This window comes from Carettochelys insculpta, chromosome 9, assembly GCF_033958435.1.
Source record: "Carettochelys insculpta isolate YL-2023 chromosome 9, ASM3395843v1, whole genome shotgun sequence".
NCBI lineage: Eukaryota > Metazoa > Chordata > Testudines > Carettochelyidae > Carettochelys > Carettochelys insculpta.
This window is the reverse complement of record NC_134145.1, coordinates 58,073,688-58,091,768: the sequence shown is the minus strand read 5'-3', so window position 1 is coordinate 58,091,768 and position 18,081 is coordinate 58,073,688. Positions and strand designations below refer to the sequence as shown.

The following is an 18,081-nucleotide window of genomic DNA, read 5'->3' as shown; positions in this document are numbered from 1 at the left end:
GCACACTTAGAGAGCGATGGGCAAGATCAAGGAAAAGGTAGCAGGGATATCTGTACATGGGATGAGAATCAACAACTTGAGGTTGTCATTGAAGAAAATGAGGAGAAGCTAGCAAGAATGATGCAGGTGCTAAATGAGAAAGGGAAGTGGTGTGGACTGATGTGGAACATGAATAAAACAAAAACAATGGTATTTGAAGATAAGAAAATAGGAAGGAAGATCAGTGTAGACAGGATCAAACTAGAGAATGTAGAGAAGTTCACATGTATGGGGAGCAACATAACATAATCTAGACCGTAAGAAGGAAATAGCGACTAGAATAGTGAAAACAAGTGAGTTAGAAGGTGACAGATAAGATCTGGAAAAGCAAAGCGATTAGCTTAGGAATGAAGCTGAGAGTCTTGAAAATGTATGTTCAACAGCATGTTGTACAGATGTGAGATATGGGTGATAACGAAAGATTCGAAGAGAAGGATATTGGCGTTTGAGAGGAGTTGTTATAGAAAGATCCTGAGAATAGGATGGATCAGGTCAGCAACGAGGAACTGTTTTGGAAGATACAGCCGAAACAGAGCCTGCTACAGAAGGTTATACAACAGAAGCTACAGCTATTTGGGCATATCTGCAGAACGAACAACGGATGAAAAATCAAGACCCTGGTGGTATTTGGCATAATGGACAGTTCGAATAGGAGAGGCAGACCCCACAGAGAATGGGTAGATGATACAGCAGATTGGTGCGGAGCTTGTCTACAGAAACTAAGCCTCTCTGCACTGGATAGGGAAAGACGTAAGGAAATAGTGAGGAAGGCATCAGACACCAACGGGTGCTGAGCCCACGGTTGTTGATGTTGATGATGATCTATGTACAAAGTGATGGGGTGTAAATTAGCTGTGAGCCATCAAGAAAGAGATCTGGGGCCGTTTGTAGTACTCTGGAAGATGATTCCAGAGTACAACAAATTGAATCCTTCTCATTGTACCTGTATCATCATGAACTCATTCTCCAGCTTCAGAAGACTTAAAAATTATCACCAGTCATCAATGGGCCAGACACAACTGAATAATGTAGCTGTCCTTAACGTGTGTCAAGGTAACAACAGGGAACTAGATGTGAGTAAGACTGCTGAGGGTTTCATCCAAAAAGCTACAGTGAGACATGTCTTTAAACTGGGATATTAGTGAAGATAGCTTGTAGGTGACTGCAAGGATTTTAATGTACTGTAATTCCTGATAATGTAATCATTCTTAAAATAGTAACGACAAAAGATAGGTGCATTCAATAGCTAGACTATTGAAGTATATGAATATGCCTAAAATAACTTCCTCCCAAAACTGGCCGAGTCCCCCCTCACTTCTTACCCCCCAAAAACATATTTTGTTTTCCTTATTTGCAGTACTGTAGAAACTAACCAGTAGAAGGCGCTGTTAACCTGCAGATTTTAGCTGTATCAGAAGAGTGAGCCTGAGGGGCAGAAATGTATCAGTCATCCACTGAATTTTTGTAGGGTGATTGTCCCATGTGAATCACCAGATGTCTACGATAGTCTGCTGTCCCAGACATTACCTGCATAGGGAATGTGTTTGACATAGTATTTTTATCTTTTCTGTGCATGATAGTAATATCTCTTCCTTCCCCCTCACTGAGTATTTTTGTTTGCTTGCTTGTTTTTATCCCAGGTCCAAGGCTCGTGACACTAAGGTATTGATAGAGGACACAGATGATGAGGCAAACACATGAAACATCCACAGAGTCTAGTTCCACATCCCTTGTTTTCTTGCTGTACTCCCCTTTCCCCGACCAATCCAACTTCTGGTACAGTTCCAGCTGCAAACAGGAGAAAACACTGAACACGTTTTCCGAGCTCTTCCGGACCGGATCCTATGGACTCCAACAAGCTCACTGTGTTTCTTTTCTTCTGGTTTAATTTTGATTTTCTACTTTTAAAATAAATATTTACTTCGTTTTGCCAATCAGAGGACAGTTAAGGAAAGAAGTCTCTAAGGATTGTTTACAATCACATCAAGGACACAAAACCCTATCTGGATGAAGAACAAGCCTTGATAGGGACTCCCTGGTGGGACAGCACCGAGAATACACTCGGCTTCTGCTTGGCTTGGTTTCGACTGGTTGAAACCGGACTTGGATTTTTAAATTTACGTTTTGTTTTGTTTTTTTTTTTCTTTCCTTCATATCCAGCGCTGAGGCACTGGCTGCACTTGCAGGGAAAGTGCACTTGGAGCAGTACCTTCATTCACGAAGCTACTTTTTAATTTGATGTAACTTTTCTTATAATTTTTTTGGAAATACGATGTATTTGTTGCATACAGTTTTCACGTTATTTATGAAACTTAACAACCAGACGAGAACGATTTGTTGAGTCCTGTGTGATGAAGGCAATCACAGTAAAAACAAGGCAGGGGGAAGTAGACCTGGATCTCTGTTGTGAGGGTTGTATCCTGCAAATGCGTCTTTCAGGAGATAATTTGCACCAGTTTGACCTTTTCGGTTTAGTTTTTATATTTAAACCAAAGTTTTTCTTTCTGGTTTTAGCTGCTGCTGCTGCTTCAGGAACCTGAGCATGTTGCACACATCAGTTCATGCTCTTCTTTTCCAAGTGGCCATGCAAAAATACTGCAGATCATTCAGATATTTTTTTTAAAGGAGAGTCATAATAAAAGCTTGCCACAAGGCCAGATACCCCAGCAAAAAAGGTTAGGCTGTAGGTCAAGAACTGTGTTTTCAAAGGCTTTAATTTTCAAGAGATAAGGCTAAAGCATGTCCACTTGTTTTAGATAGAGAGTTTTTCCATTGTTCCACTTCAGCCTAGTGGAGTTGCTGAGGACATGACTTTCCTGTGTGTGGGAGCTGGGTTTGTCACGTGCTTCGGTTCAGAGGTGGCTAAGCTTCAAAGAATTGGCTTCCTCAGCCCAGTTTGCTGTGGGACAGAGGGGGCAGTTCTGTGTTATCCATAGGGTGGGGGAGTTGTTATTGAATTAGTCTTGACTATTTTATTTTGTATGTCTTGCCAGGCTTTGGCAAAGCATTCTCTACCAGTCACTGCCTGAGCACACCTTCAGGTGACTTTGTTTCTTGCCCATCCTTTATGGCCTCTCCCCAGCCTAATCTAAATCCAGTTTAGGGGTAGGTCCACCTTTCACTGGAGATTGATGACCCTGCTCAGCAGACTAGGGTTTAAAGACATTCTTCTGCTTAGCAATTTCAGTAAAAATGATGAGACCAGCTTGATAAGCTGATCTTGTTTTGACACCACCACCACTCCTCTTAGAAGAGCATAGCAGGAGCATTTGAGAGTGCCATGCCCTGCACCATTGCAGGCCTCAGTGCTTGCAGAAAACATCAGTGTTAATATTACTTGTGCCTTACTCTGTTGCATGTAAGGTTAACACCAGAAACTGGGGGAGGCTGCTTCCCTTTAATGCCGCCCTTAACCCAAGGGTTGACTTTACAGCAGGGACTGATGAGGGTGGGGCATCATTACTGTTTCTGCTGCTCAGTGTCCTTCCACGTATCCCAAGTACTCTCCTAGTTTGTTGGTGGGTGCCAGTGGCCATTCACATCCAGTTACTGTTCGGACTCCTGCGTGGCAGATGAGTACCCCCAAGTATGTAGGGATCTGGTTTTGACGTTTGTTTTTTTTTATTTCCAGTTCTAGCAGTCAGATGCTAGGAATCTCTGCTCAGTTGCTGTTAAATAATTTTTCTGTCTGTAGCCAATCACATGGCTTGTTACCCATGGCTGGTGCACTGCTTTTTCTTACTTTGCCTATTGTGCCTCTTGCCCAGAGGAACTGAAGAAAGAAAGTTAATTGTTTTCATTTAGTTTAAATAGGGCACAATAACACGGGTGGTAGGGAAACTGGTGCCCCTTGACAAGATGAGCATTCTCAGCATTGCCCCCAGAACTTATCAAGAAACTTTGCTGGCCTCTCAGGAAAGGCCTCTGCACTATTATTGATCTCTTGAAGGTGATGGTGTCCTTACGATGGAATAGAGGATTCCTGTATCATTTATTCCTCTGCCACCGTGACCCAGGGCCAGCTGGTATGTCAGCAGCAGCCCACTCTGATGAGAGGAATCTGGAAAACATGGACTAACACAGAATTTTGTTGTTGGCCCTTTTGGTACCCAGGAGCCTGATTCCCCTGATCTTGACTCACTTGTGCTGCTTGTTCAGACAGGGACTGATGCACCTGTCCAGCAGGAAGTGGATTTGAGCCAAAAAGCCCTCTGAAGTATTTCAACAGGTTTTACTGTGTTCTGAATGTTCAGTTTCATACGGACCAGAGAGGTCCTTTTCCTGGGAAGTAACTATGACACTCTGGCTAATAGAGATCATTGGCAAGCAGTGATGTCATATATGCCAGTGGGCAATTTAAAAGGAGTAGCAGCCACACCAAGTGGCACAACCTGAACTAATCAAGTGTCGTTCCTTAAGGAAGAATTGCTTTAATAAGAGAGGGCTGGGGTTTACTAATGTCCCTCCCTTGTTAAAGGAAAAGTTTCATTGCTGCAATGATGGTATCTGAAATAGTTTATAAGGTGGTACAGAGGGAGCTTTAATGTAATACACAATAGACGGAGGCAGGGGAAACTTTGTGAGGTTCTCATCTCAGCTAGGAGAATCCAGCGTGTTTTATTTTGTCTGCCTCTGGCATGCATAGTACTGCATGTGCCGATCTGCTCCAACTTTAAACCCACCAAAGGATCGTGTCAATAAGAATGGAGTTCTTGGTGGGTTTTTTTTTCCTACGATGTATCAAAATACTGGAGAAAGAACTCCAAATTCTGCTCTGTCTGTCAACATACTGCTCCTGCTGTCTTTCTCTTCCCACTCTGTAGAAGAGCACTCTCTTTCTGGCTGTTTTCACTGCCAAAAAAGCTGGGGGCATGGTGAGGTTTACAGTGAGAGAACTAATTGACATTAGCTAACTTGGTGTAATAATGCATCATTTATGACCTTGAGGACAGCCTGTGTAATGCAGGTCTCTATATGCCTGGGCCAGGATGCCTGAACTCTAGCATCATGATCCAAAAAACCCAGTTTCCAGAACTCCCTGATGCTCCAAGGGCTTTTATTCCATGACTACACAGAGATTTGTGAGCCAATTGGAATATAGTGCCTCTCAGGAGTTCATTTTAAAAACCTGTCTGAGTCCATCTCTGAATCTAGTATAATATCTGACCATTTGCATGAGACCTAATTGATCAGGGCAGCTGGTGAAAGAAATAATACGACCACTGGGAGAAGATGTCTCCAGTGGTCCCACTTCATGAATGACTTCTGTGAATATGATGCAATGGGTAGCTGTAAAACTACTGCTGTAGAAGACTGGCTTGCTCAGTGCAGACTGCATAGTGAAAGGAGACCAGGATCTGGGTTTTTATCCACCTCAGACTCGTAGTTGAGTTATCAGGAGAGCCAGGAAGCTGCTCCTGCCTTGCTGAAGCAAAAGCTGGAAAATGCCTATCATCTTCCTATTCTATCGTACTGACTTTTGTCATGCCTTTTGGTCCCTCAGTGTTCTCTCCCTCCCTTATCTGATCCTTAGAGGCTGCTTGTGCTGGAATTGAGACCTGCAGGAAAGTTCCACTTTGCATTCACCTGAGCTTCAAGAGGGTGGTAGGAATCTACGTTAGTCTCAACACTGGATTTTTTTTTCTTTTAAATGGAGACTTCTCCCCATCCCTGTAAGACAGAAGTTGAAGTTGGCCATGTTTATTCTTGGTTCACAGGGCTCCCCGTCCCTCCAGGGATCTAAGGTTTCATGGGGATTTTCAGGCAATGTTGACCAGGCAGATCCGTTCCTAAGCTTCAGATACTCACCATGGTGAATCCGCACCGATCTCTAATTCTTGCCTGTTTTTCTTCAGCTTTTGAATGTACTGTGTGAAAGCGAGAGTTTTAATCACTGGCCTGTACTCACAAGTCATAGATCTTCCCCTGTGCTTTGCTGAGGGAAAGGCCAAGATCCCTTTGCTGTGTTCCAGAGCTGAATTTCATCTGGGAGGAGGGAAGCAACTGGATAAAAGGTCTCTCTGCATAGGGCTTCACAGAACAAAGCTTGGTGAACTAGGGCAGAAATTCTGGGAGAGTGCCTGCCAGGCTCATTCTCTGATAACTTTACTGCTCCCTTTCTCTTCCTATTCTCCTGCTTTCTTATGGCTGTACCCTGAATGTCTCAGTGCACTCATACTTCTGAAATCTGGAGAGAAATTTGCTTGCTCCATATCTTCCCCTCCCACACTGTCTTAGCTGTTTATATGCGTGTATCATGAAGATCGATACTGAGGAAGAGATGCCGAAGCTTTCAGCATAGACAACAGGAAGAAGTCCCCACTGTGGTGCAGTGAGACGGAGCCATTTCTCTGGGAAAAGGAGGCCCTTCTTGCTACTGTTGTCACCTCCTGTTGGCTACTGTGATTACTCCAGGTGTCCGTATCTGCTGGTCCCTACAGGCCAAAATGAACAAATTATCTCTTTCGTTTTCTTCCCCTCCATAGATTTACCAGCTTTGTCTCTTAACAGATGACTCCTGGCACAAGCATCTTATATGAGCCACCTTTAGAAATGCATCCTGCGGTCTTTGCCTCTGAGTGAAGGGCAGGGGAAAGTGCACTCAGCTTTGTAGTTTTCTGGGTTGCCCATGTGCGGGTTCTGTCTCTGAGATCACACCTCTTCACAGCAGTGCGGCTGCAGAGGGGGAGGGCAGAGTCACTATTTTGGGCTGCTGCGCTCGTTGCTCCCATGTAATAATATCTTGGGGGTATTTTTACTGTGACTCCTCAAAGGGCAACATTTTCCAACCTGAGCAGCCAAAACAAGTCCATGTTTAGGCACCTGATTTTTTCCAAGGTGCTGAGTACTCCCTGCCGGCTGTACATTGTTTCTGCAAACCAGGCGACTATCTTAAGTGCCTCATTTTAGGCATCCGAGTTTGCAAATTCCACGCCCACTTTGGTGATTTAGCAATGGCTGCCTGGAAGAGTTTAGCTGACGTTAGCTATTCTGAGCACAGGAGCAGCTCGGCTAGGGAGTGGATTGAGTATTTCAACCAGGATGCTTACCTCAGGACTTGACACATCCTGCCTCCCATTTCTTCCGCAGTGGTTCTGAGCCCAAAGGGGGGCAAGCTGTTCTGCCTTAAGCATTGCTTCTGGAACGCTGTCAGTTAATTTGCTCCCTGGAGAAGAAGGGATCAGCACTCTTTGGGGAAGGGTGAAGATCCATTATCCTAACTTTAGATATAGTCAGACTCTCAACTGTAGATTGTTAAATCAAATCCTGCCTTGCAACATCAGGTGCCTGTGTGACGTGGATCCCAAAAATGACGTGCCACAACATGGGTTTACCCCACTACTTGGTCAGACTGCTACTTTATTTTGTCCATGGGATTTCGGGGGAAATCCGAAGTGATTTGGAGTGACAAAAGAAATGTGGACTTTTCAGGGGGAAAGCGGCCTTTTAATTTTGGGTAAATCCTGGGACCTGTTCCCTCGTCCCTGCTGCCTGGACAAGTGTGAGGTTGCTCTGTTCTGTGTGCATCTCACAGCAGCATCGGTGTTTTGGAGATCAGGGGATACTATTGTGGAAATCCTGGGGCTATAATAAAGTCATAAAAAATATTGCTTTTGAGCTCTAAAAACCAAATCATACGAGCCTTTCAGTACTTTGAATCTCTTCTGCCTGTAACACTTTGTGACTGTCAACTTCCTGACTGTCCCATAGATCTTTCTATCAAACAAACACTATTCGGAAGGGCCCTGGGATAGAAATGTATTTGCTGCTTCAGAAATTCCCTTGCCTCACTGCCATTTTTCTGTACACACCTCTTTCCTGCTGTGTTGGTCTAAATGATGATTATTCTATGAAGCCCTGAGCTGTAGATGTCAAAAGTAACTATGGAATGTGCTTAGTCCTCTGTGGGTGCTTTCTTTCTTTCCTCCTTCTTTCTCTTTTGCTATCTCCTTGTCCACTCCTCGTTTGGCTCAGTGGAAAAGGTGAAGACGAAGAATTGCCGCTTGCTTGGACTCATGATGTATCTGTGACTGCGCTATTAGCTGTCCCCTTTCTCCTTCCCAAATGGATATAACATTTTTTAAGTGTGGAATACCCTTCTTGATAAGTAGGTTTTAAAAAAAATGCACAATGTGGTACTGTTTCCTAGTTTCTAGGTGGTTGTATAAAACAAAGTTAACTGTGGTTATGTGTTTTTAAAAGGAAAAAAGTGATTGGTTACTAAATCTGTCCTTTTTTCATTATTACAAGCTCTTTGTTTTCCAATGATTGGCTGGCTCCTTTGTCACTGGTGTGTAGTGTGTGTCTGTCCTTTTCTTCTCTGGGTTGATGGCCTTTTCATTTCTGAACATCAGCTGCAGCCATCACTTGATTAACTCACCTGAAGACTTACAAGCCAGAGTGTGACAGGGTTTTGTTTCCAGGATGGCTAGGTTATTTATTGGTGTCCTTTTAAAGAGAAAAGGAGGACTGATGCTTAAGATTTGCAGTTTGCAAAGGTTGGTCCTGGGAAGCTGTGTAGTGTGAATAGCTTGTGACTTAAAAAAAAACAAAAAAACAAACCACTGATGTTTACAACTCCACTGAGTCCCACTTTGAAGGCCACAGAAATGGCTAGAAATGTTTGAAGGTAATCAGTTAAGATCACATTGACCTCCAAAGGTCCCCCAAATTGGAAGGCTTGTGGCTACAATTTTTGTGAGCATGAAAGAGCACCCAGCATGGAGGAAAAAAGAGGAATCGCCAGGGGTGTGGATATAAAGGGCTAGCTTAATTTCAACTTTAAACTGAACCCCTAGATCCTGATCTGCCCAGACTCATGAACATTTTCCGTAATGCTTCTGAAATCATCTACCCTGGTAACCAGCTACAGTCAAGCTGTTTTCTGAAAGATTTCAAGGAGACCTATTGCTGACTACCATTTTCTGTAACACATCAATTCCTACTGAAGAAGTACCAGGCTCTACCCAGAGTTCAAATAAAAAGTGCTTCTTGAACAAAAAATTAACGTTGTGCAGGTGTTCTGTGCACTTGACGGTAATTGTACACAGACCACGCATATGCCTCTCTACGGAGCCTGGGGCAGCTTAGGATCCCCTGGAGTCTTGGAGAACTCTGATTCTGCCATTCTAGAGACCACATGGTCAAACATCTTGTGTCTCCAACAGACATTGTGCAATCTATGGTTTAGTGGTTCAGTTAGTGACAATGCTTTTTGTATTTCTTAAGGATAGACTGTAACAACCGAACAATGCCAGCTGGCATGCATCTCCTCCAGAGGCCATTAGGTGGTGTCTGTGTGTCAGTGGAAACTGTGGATTCTTGGATAATCATCAGAATAAAAGCCCCTAGAAAGAACCAGCAGAATAACCAGAAGATGGATGTGCATTTATCACTTTAAATGCCAGGTTTGTGACTAGCCAGCCTCGTTTCATTAGCCTCAGAAAAGGGCTGAGAAACTCACTTTGGAAGCAGACTGAAAGGGAGCAAGTTAGGCTTTCGTGGAAGACCCTGAAGTAGGGTCTGGAAATACTCCAGAGCCTAGCCTGGGAGTCAGCGCTCTAACCCAGAGCAGGGAAGATGGAAACGTAGCCCAGGGATGCTGAGATGATGATGAGGGCTTCAGGAGCAAAGCAGCCTTGGAGTAAAAGTCTCCCCCAGCCAGGGAGACTTAAAGGTAAGACAGATGGGGCTGGGACTTCAACTTAGAAGGTGAGCTGGGCTGAAAAGAATCCCATGCGGAGCGGAAGAACACTGTTGGGGAGTTTTGTTATCCTGGAAGGAGGGTGAACTTTGACCCAGTCGGAGGTCTGACGTGTCTGAATCCCTGGGACAAACAGGCAAACTGGGGAGGGGAACAAATTGAAGCAGGAATGAATCCCTGCAGCACCACACTTAGCCAGCAGGGGGTGGTCTAGGGCAGCATGCCCTGTAGTAGTGGAATAAGCCAGATGAGGAAAGATACTCTGAGTAGGGGCGGGGGTGAGAAATAATAGGAGAATCATGATAGAGCCTGCATGGAGCTAAGGAGCAGACTTTTTGCTAGGCGCTTCATTAGGGATTAAGATCTGAACTGCAGGAAGAAGTTGCGCTAGCCCTAGAAGAGGGCAGGGAAGTGTTCAGTCTTCTGATGGCAGCAGTGATGCAATAGATCCTCAGAGGTAAGAAGGAAGAGAATCTCTGCACACTGACCCAGCAGTCTAGCAGGTAGAGCATGTTCTCTGGGGTTGACGGGCAACAGGTGATGGGAGAAAAAATGGGCAATCTTCTGGAAGGGGTCTGCTGGAGACATCCAGAAAGCAGACTCAGAACTGCTGGGGTAGGTCACGTGGGAAGAGCATCTAAGGGCAAAAGGCCTCCAGCAGATTGGTTGATTTCTCAGAGGCAGTATTGAAAATGCACCAGTTAGCTAGCCGGAGGGGAGGAAAGGGGGTGAGGGGGAACTAAGACTGATCATGTGGAGGTCAGAGCCATTGAAACAAAAGTAACAGCTCATCAAGTAGGTTGACAGGATGGTTGGTCAGTATTTCCATCTGGATAACAGACTGCAAGCCCTTTTCAAAGGAAAAGGCCATCTGGTCCAACAGTGGCTTGCCCTCCTACTATATTCCCCAATCAGGCTTTTTCCCAGAAACAAATCCAAGTGTCTTTCTTCTGCAATTTAACCTAAGCTTTAATTTAAGCTTCGGTTGTTTTCCCTGGTAGTTTATTGTGCACAACGATTACTCTTTGCAGAAAGTGGTTCTGTGACTGAGCTGCCTTACTAATTTCCTGCCCCAGCGAAGCTCATGGAAGTTTTGCCATGGACTTTACTTGGGACAGGACTTTATCCCAAGCTGTGAATTTTTCCAAGGTTAAACTGGTCCCAGATAAAGTATTTTGTAGCCTCATAGCTTGAGCAGAGGTGGGGGCGGGTCTTTAGATTCTCCTCTGAACTCCTTGGTATTTCAAGCCATGAAATTTTACCCAGTAGCAGAGCCCAATAATTTTGGGATATAACTTGTGTTGGGTTAAATCGTCTATTCTGAAATGCATCCAGTTCTGATCTGAAGACCCTAAGAAAAGGAGAATATGCTATTGACCTTGGTAGGGCTCGCCCTTATTGTTTACAACTTGGTGTCTTTTTTTTCCTAGTTTAAATGTATCTGGCTTCGGTTTCCAGGCCTTTGTTCATACTGTGGCTGTCTCAGGTAGACTAACCGTCTCTTAGAACCTAGTGTGTTGCCTCAATGAAGTTACGTACAAGCCACTCAGCTCATCCTCACTACAGCCATCTGTACCATCAAAGATCACATTAGCCACAGCATGTCACTGGGGCTCACCTGGTGTTGCTTGCAGAGCTATCCTGTCTATAGGATGATGTGGGGTGGCCACCCCATGCCTCACGCTTTGGGGAGCCCTGTGGCAGCTGACCCAGCTGTCCTATGGACAGGAGGGGAGAGAATTACCTGGGACTTGGAGCGTATACACGACAGTGGCTGCAGCATGGGTTGCCTTCCCTCCTCCCCTGGCACTCACTGCATGGGCAGCAGAACAAGCTGATGCTCCCACTGTCTGCATGATGAGTGGGATGGGTGAGGCAACCCCTTGCTGCTGATATCACCGCAATGCACAACCCCAGCTGCAGGTAATCCCCCAGCCCTGTTGTTGAGGGAGTGGACAAGGTGGCAACGCAGAGACAGAGCAGGGGAGGGACCTGGGATACTGGGGAGGTTGCCCCAGGCCCTGTGTGGGTATGGAGCGTCTGCTGTATGAGGAGGGATTAATAAGACAGACTTTTTAGTTTGGGGAAAAAAAGATGATTAAGTGGGGATATGACAGAGGTATATAAAATCATGACTGCTGTGGAGAAAATAGATAAGGTATTATTTACTCTGTCTCATAACACAAGAGCTGGGGGGTCACCAAATGAAATTAATAGGCAGCAGGTTTAAAACAAACAATAGGAAATATTTTTTCCACACAACGCACAGTTAACCTGCGGAACTCCTTGCCAGAGGATGTTGTGAAAACCAAGACTATAGCAGAGTTTAAAAAAGAGCTAGATAAATTCATGGGGGATAGGTCCATCAATGGCTATGAGCCAGGATGGGCATGGACGGTGTCCCTGGCCTCTGTTCGCAAGAGGCTGGAAATGGGCGACAGGGAACTGATCACTTGGTGATTACCTGTTCTGGTCATTCCCTCTGGGGCACCTGGCATTGGCCACTGTTGGAAGACAGGATACTGGGCTTGATGGGCCTATGGTCTGACCCAGTATGACTGGTCTTAGGTGCCTGGGGTACTTGTGGGGGGTTGCCCTAGGCCCCACTTCTGCTTCAGAACAGCTCTGGTTGCTTGTCTACTCTGACTGCTATCTCCTTTTGTCGTTCCTGCTGGGGTACAAACCCCCATTCCATAGGTGTAGCCTGTGTTCCTTGTCCCTAAATGTGCCGCTTTGCCTTTGGCTATATTAAAATGCACCACACCAAGCGATCTGTATCAGTCTGCCTGACTGCCTGATCATCAGTTCCCATTCTGCCTGTGTCTGAAGCGATGTCCGGTCACTGATAAGCATGCAGAATAGCACTGGGCCTCTGCAGTGCCCCCATCGGACCCCTGAAGACGAGAAAAGCAGCTAATGAGAGCTCTTACACTGAAGGCACTTGTTCCAGGAGGCAGGGAGACTGAAGAGCTGAGGGCCTGGAACTGACCCTGTCACAAACCACTCCTTTCTCGTGAAAGATGGGTGTCATTTAAGCCAGTTGTCTCTCCACACCCCACCTGGATTATATTTTCTTCTGTTCAGGGTGTGGAATCTCGCCCAGGCTTTGTTGTATTCCAGCCACTGACTGGCCCTTGTCTATTACATCAGCCTTCCAGATGGCTAATTAAATGACCTTCCCTGCCTGCATCCCTGTTGGTTATTTAACCCTCCACGTGCTTTCCTGTAACGGAATGTCCAAGCCTTCCCTGTATTAAGCATTGTGAGCTGCAGCTCCCTGGGTTTGCCCTGGAAATGCAGTGCTGCAGAGTTAGCAATACAGGTTGAATCTCTCTCATCCAGCACCCTTGGGACCTGACCAGTGCTGAATGAGAGAATTTGCCAGACGATGGGAGGCCAGTGTTGTCTAGCAACTTTACCAGCACTCCCACTGCTCACTGGGCTCTTAGAAGACATTTAGGGGCAAAATTACACCCGGGACACTGGTAGCTGGAAACAAACTTTATGGGATCACGGGAAACTTGGCCACACCCATGATAAGGGGTTGTCCAGCTGTTCTAAACTCATGTCGGATTACGGATGTTGCCAGATGAGTGTGTTCTGAATTAAAGAATTCAACCTGGACTAAACATTTGTGACACAAACTATTATCCAAATCCACCAGGGGACTGCAGCGAGGTCACAAAACCTCCAGCTGCAAGGGGACTCCTGCCCATAGGTGGAGGGTGAACTAGAGGCACCATATGGTGCATGAAAGCTGCTTAGAAGCCAGTTGCGTAGAAAAATCTCCCCTCTACTACCACTGCTTCTCCTGACACAGCCTCTCCTCTGCACTCTTCCACCCGACCCTCTTCGGAGCTGTCCTGTCCATAGGATGCTTCAGGGCATCCTCTCCGAGCCCTGCACTTTGGGGCAGGGACACAGTGGTATCCCCAGTCATCCTCTGGGCAGGACAGTCCCTCATACTGAGTTTAGCCTGCAGGGCCCAGAGCGGCCTGGGTGGGGTTACGACAGGGCGTGGTACTGGAAAGCAGCAGGGGCCACCCCCCTCGTGGCGGTGGGAACCTCAGAAAGCAATGGTGCAGCAGGCTGCTCTGGCGTCCTCTTCCATGGGTCCCTTCACTGTGGTGGCAGAAAGAGGAGCAGCCCTGCCCCCCACGAGATCTGGCTCGGAAGCAGAGTGCGGTGGGCTTCGGTGCTCGGCTGTGGTGAAATAGAGCGACCCAGATGGGAGGTGGCAGTGGAGGAGGCTGCCAGCTCGCTCTGCTTCCCACAGCTCTTGCTGCTGCCATGAGTACCGGGGGTCCTGGCCCCTGCTGCTGCCCCATGCTGGAGCCTCCAGTGATCCTGGGGTTGGGTCTGTGGTGGGAGGCGGCTTTGGGGAAGGGGTGGGCAGAGCAGGGGCAGGAGGAAGAGTGGCATGGGGGTGGGAAGGGGCAGGTCAAGGGATGGGGCCCTGCCCCCTTTCATCCCCTTGGTTTCCCCTTTGCCCCTCCCTGCAGCTGTCTGCAGCTGCCTCCTTCCTCAGGGTTTCTGCAGGGCTTCGCGCCTCCATCTTATCTCCCGTCCTCACAGGCTGAGCAGCAAGGGAGGAGCCCCAGCTGCTCTGTTGCTGAGGGATAGTCCATAAAGGGTTGTTCCCTTATGTTGCTGGTGTGGCCCTTCCCTCCCACCTTGTGCCTCCTGGACACGGGAAGTGGGGCGGCTTGGATCCCCCAGCCCTCCAAAGTGCATGTGATTTCCTACCTCTAACCTACCCCTCTCTCTCGCTCCCCCCCCCCCGCCCCAATCTGGTTGCCACCCAGTTACTTGCCTCAGTGACAGACTCTGCTAGTGCAGCCCTGTCCCTGCCCAGGGCCACCAACCCCCCCTCAGGCCAGCTGGCTGACAGGCTGGCCAATCCCAGAGTGGCCGAAGAGAGACAAACCAGGTACTTGCAGCCACCCCTGGGACCCAGCCCGGCAGCCATGCCCGGGGCCAAGCGTGCCTTTCCCTCCTGCCCTGGCCCCAGGCTGACGCTCAGGCAGGCAGAGATCAGGTTAGGGAAACCCTCTGAAGACTCCGTCTGTCGCCGTTTCATCACCCGTCAAGGGCACCCGACGCCTGGGAGTCCGTGAGAATCTGTCTTCCCCGCCGCGCTTCCAGTCTGCGTGAGTCTGCCCCTGAGTGACGGGGCTTGGCAGGGGCTGCAGACAGCCTGGGCCTGACAGGGAAAGCACCAGCGCCCCAGCGGAGGGGAGTGAACAGGGCTGCCTGCCCCACTGCCTGCCCCCAGGCAGAAACAACAGAGGGGCTGCAGGCCGTGTTGTCTCCCGCTCCCCTGGGCAACCAGAGGGGAGGGAGGATAGGCCCACTGCCTCTCCTCCATCCCTCCCAGGAGCAGCCAGGACAGTGTTCCCTCTGCTCCCGCCCCTCTTCATTTCTTTCCTTTCCCCGCAGCCTCGAAGAGGGTGAGGGGACCTACTTTGGCCCCTCCAGCCGGGGGACGGGAGACGGAGAAGCCTGGCAGGAGCACAGGCCGGGGTGGGAGGCGGACGTGAGGGTTCGGGGCTGGAGGAGTGAACAGGAAGAGAGCCTCAGGCAGGGAGGCTGATCTGATGGGGCAGCGTTAATTGCTGGGCAGATGTGGGGTGACTGCTCCGGCAGCAGGACCAAAATCGCCTTCCTCAATACATTCAGGACTGGGCAACCCTAACCCAACGTGCGCACGTAGAGCAGAGCCCGATTTACCTGGCGCTCCCTTACCCGGCTCTCTGGATTAACCAAAGCCCTGGCGCGTGCGTCCAGATGGGGGCGTTCTCTCCTGTGGCTGCTCCGTGCTGCAACAGCTTCACCCCTTCCCAAGATTATCCACGTTTTTGGTGATCCGATCTGGCCCCGGCCTCAATTTAGATCAAATAAACCAGGTTCTGCTGTTGACACTGACACACACACACACACACACACACACACACACACACACACACGTGTGAACCCACCTGCACTGGGGACGGGCAGAGGGTGATCAGAAATCAACAGTCTGAAAACTTACAATTGTCTTTTTTTTATCTCTTGATCTGAGAGTGCGAGGGGGAGGTCTGAGTCCAGATGTTTTCCTCTGTTGAGGCTGGTTTTACTGTACTGGGCAAAGACTTAGCCACTGAGAACTGTGCCTCCTGCAGGGGGGTGTTTCACCACTATGCCGAGGGCTGGGGAAAGGGCTTTGGGAACAGAAGATTCCTTCCGATGCACCCTGAACAGAAATCAGTCATTTTATATTCAGCGTGTGACCGGGGGAGGAATTGCTCAGTCTCCTCCTTGCGCCTGCTGCAGAAAGAGAGGGCCAGTGCATATTCCCTTCAGTCGCAGCAACTGGTCGCCGCTTTCGGGGCTCTTTTGGCAGGGAGAGAGGCCGGCTTTTGAGTTTTGCTTTGCTTTTAAAGTCAAGAGTCAAGTTTCTCCGAGGGTTCTGGCTTACCCAGGCTTTAGATTTTAGAGCTCAAATGCACGCATGGCGTGATTCAGCTCCCGCTGTTAGTGTCAGGTCGCCCTGTGACCAGTCATCTGTTCTGCTCTGGAGAGAGACAGAACTGAGCTAACTCAGGGAATGGGTTCCCTCGCAGGCGAGGACAAGGTTTTGAGCTGGAGGCAGAAATGCAGCAGGGATGCCCCAGACCAAGTGAGCCCTGAGAACAAGTTCCTTCTGGTGCCCTGACTCCATGAGTCCCTCTAGGTCAGTGTGATGCTGAGAGGGAAATGAGAGGAAGTGTGACTGCTGGCCTATGGACAAGCCTTATTAAGAATCCTTAAGTCCTCTCAGTCCAAAGGCTGGAGAACAATTTAAGCCTCTTGCCTAATGAATGGAAGGAACCTAACAGCATCCGTCTCCATCCAGCGCCCCAAGCAACCTTCCCCTTAGCGAACTGCGCTGATTTCTCCCCCTGCTAATTGTATGCGGCAGAGCAAGCAAGTAAGAGAGGTTCTTCCCTCACAAGCACACTGCTGGGCAAACTGCTGCCCCGAGAGGCTTTCGATGTTTGTCCTGGATTTGACTCACCTCCAGCAGCGGGTCTGATGACGGCGCCAAGGGAGGGGACCCCCGGTGCCCTGTATCACTTGGGGAAGCCATGTGAGAGAGAGGGTCTCCTCTTTCTGTAACCCAGGAGCAGGGAGCCATGCACCTGATCACATACCATCTCCCTTCCAGAGCATAACCCCTTCCTCTACTGCTTTGCAAGTTCAGCCTGTCCTCTTGCTTAAACCCTTGTCACTTTCTTGCCGCTTGGTCGGCCATGTGCTCTCAAGGCAGCGGGAGCCTCTTCTCTCAGGTACGCAGGCACCAGAACGAGTTATGAACTCTTACAAAAACAGAGATGCTAAGGCTGCAAGGAACAGTTGAGCTCCTCAGCTGTGAACACCTGCATGGCACAGGCCAGCAATCTTGCCCGGAACTAAGGCAACACGTGAGGGCGAGTTGTCAGAAGGAAAAGTCCAGAGGATGATGTGCCCAGGGTAGAGCCCTGGCTGGTGGCCAGGCATGTGGAGGATTTTGAGGCTGCAATAGGAGAACTACACTGAAGTTCGCACCTATTCAAATCACTCTGCAAAACCCCTTTCTCCTCTCCGGACCTCTTGGTGGTTGATCTCCAGGGGCCCAACAGGGTAGTTTGGCCAAGTCCATATGTGACTTACAGCTCTCTGCAGATCCTGCGCCCCAGCGTTCTGGTGCAGCTCCACTCCCAGTGCCGGGCTGAGGGTCATACTTGTGCAGCACAGTCTCTGCAGCTGACGAATCTCATTTGGGGCCAGGAGCCGTGCTCCTGTCCAAGATGACAGGGCTCCTTCCGAGCAGAGATCAACTCCTGTGCAAGAACCAGTGCAGGCCTGGGGTGCCAGACTGAACGGTAACCAGGTAGGCAGCGAGCGTGGGACTCTCTTTAGGTCCGCTGGCATGCCGAGGAGAGGTAGCTACCATCTCCACCCTTGTTCGTTTCCAGACTCCCCACTGCAGCTCCGCTAATGGGCCACCACCCTGACCCATCGACACCAAGTGCTGGCCTGGATGGAAGGTAGTTCAGCCTCCATCACAACTCAACTTCACCCGCGTGGTGTCTTTCCCCCATGTCCCAGAGCCATTGACCCCACTGTGGGTTTGACCGCTGCAGCAGTGTCCTCAGCGGCATGGGAAGCAGGAGGAGCTGCGAAAGAAGCACAGATCTGTTCCACATGAGGTCCTGCTCTTTGCACCTCAGTGGCCAGCCCTCACTTTTATGGCTCCTTGAGCCTCTGGGCCTTCAGTAATCTGGGACCCTTTCTGAACCCAGGTCTTTTATTCCAGGCCTACCAACTTGTGACTAGTC

The 18,081-nt window shown here is 48.6% G+C and overlaps 1 protein-coding gene across 1 annotated transcript in view; it reads left to right on the top strand.

Annotated features, from left to right (window-relative positions):
• Positions 1 to 8,307, top strand: part of XPR1 (xenotropic and polytropic retrovirus receptor 1) — a 172,839-nt gene extending 164,532 nt beyond the window's left edge. The window contains exon 15 of the mRNA XM_075002732.1: positions 1,680 to 8,307. Within this exon, the coding sequence (XP_074858833.1) occupies positions 1,680 to 1,740 (61 nt within the window). The 3' untranslated portion in view covers positions 1,741 to 8,307. The remainder of the gene's footprint in view (positions 1 to 1,679) is intronic.
• The last annotated feature ends 9,774 nt before the right edge of the window (positions 8,308 to 18,081 follow it).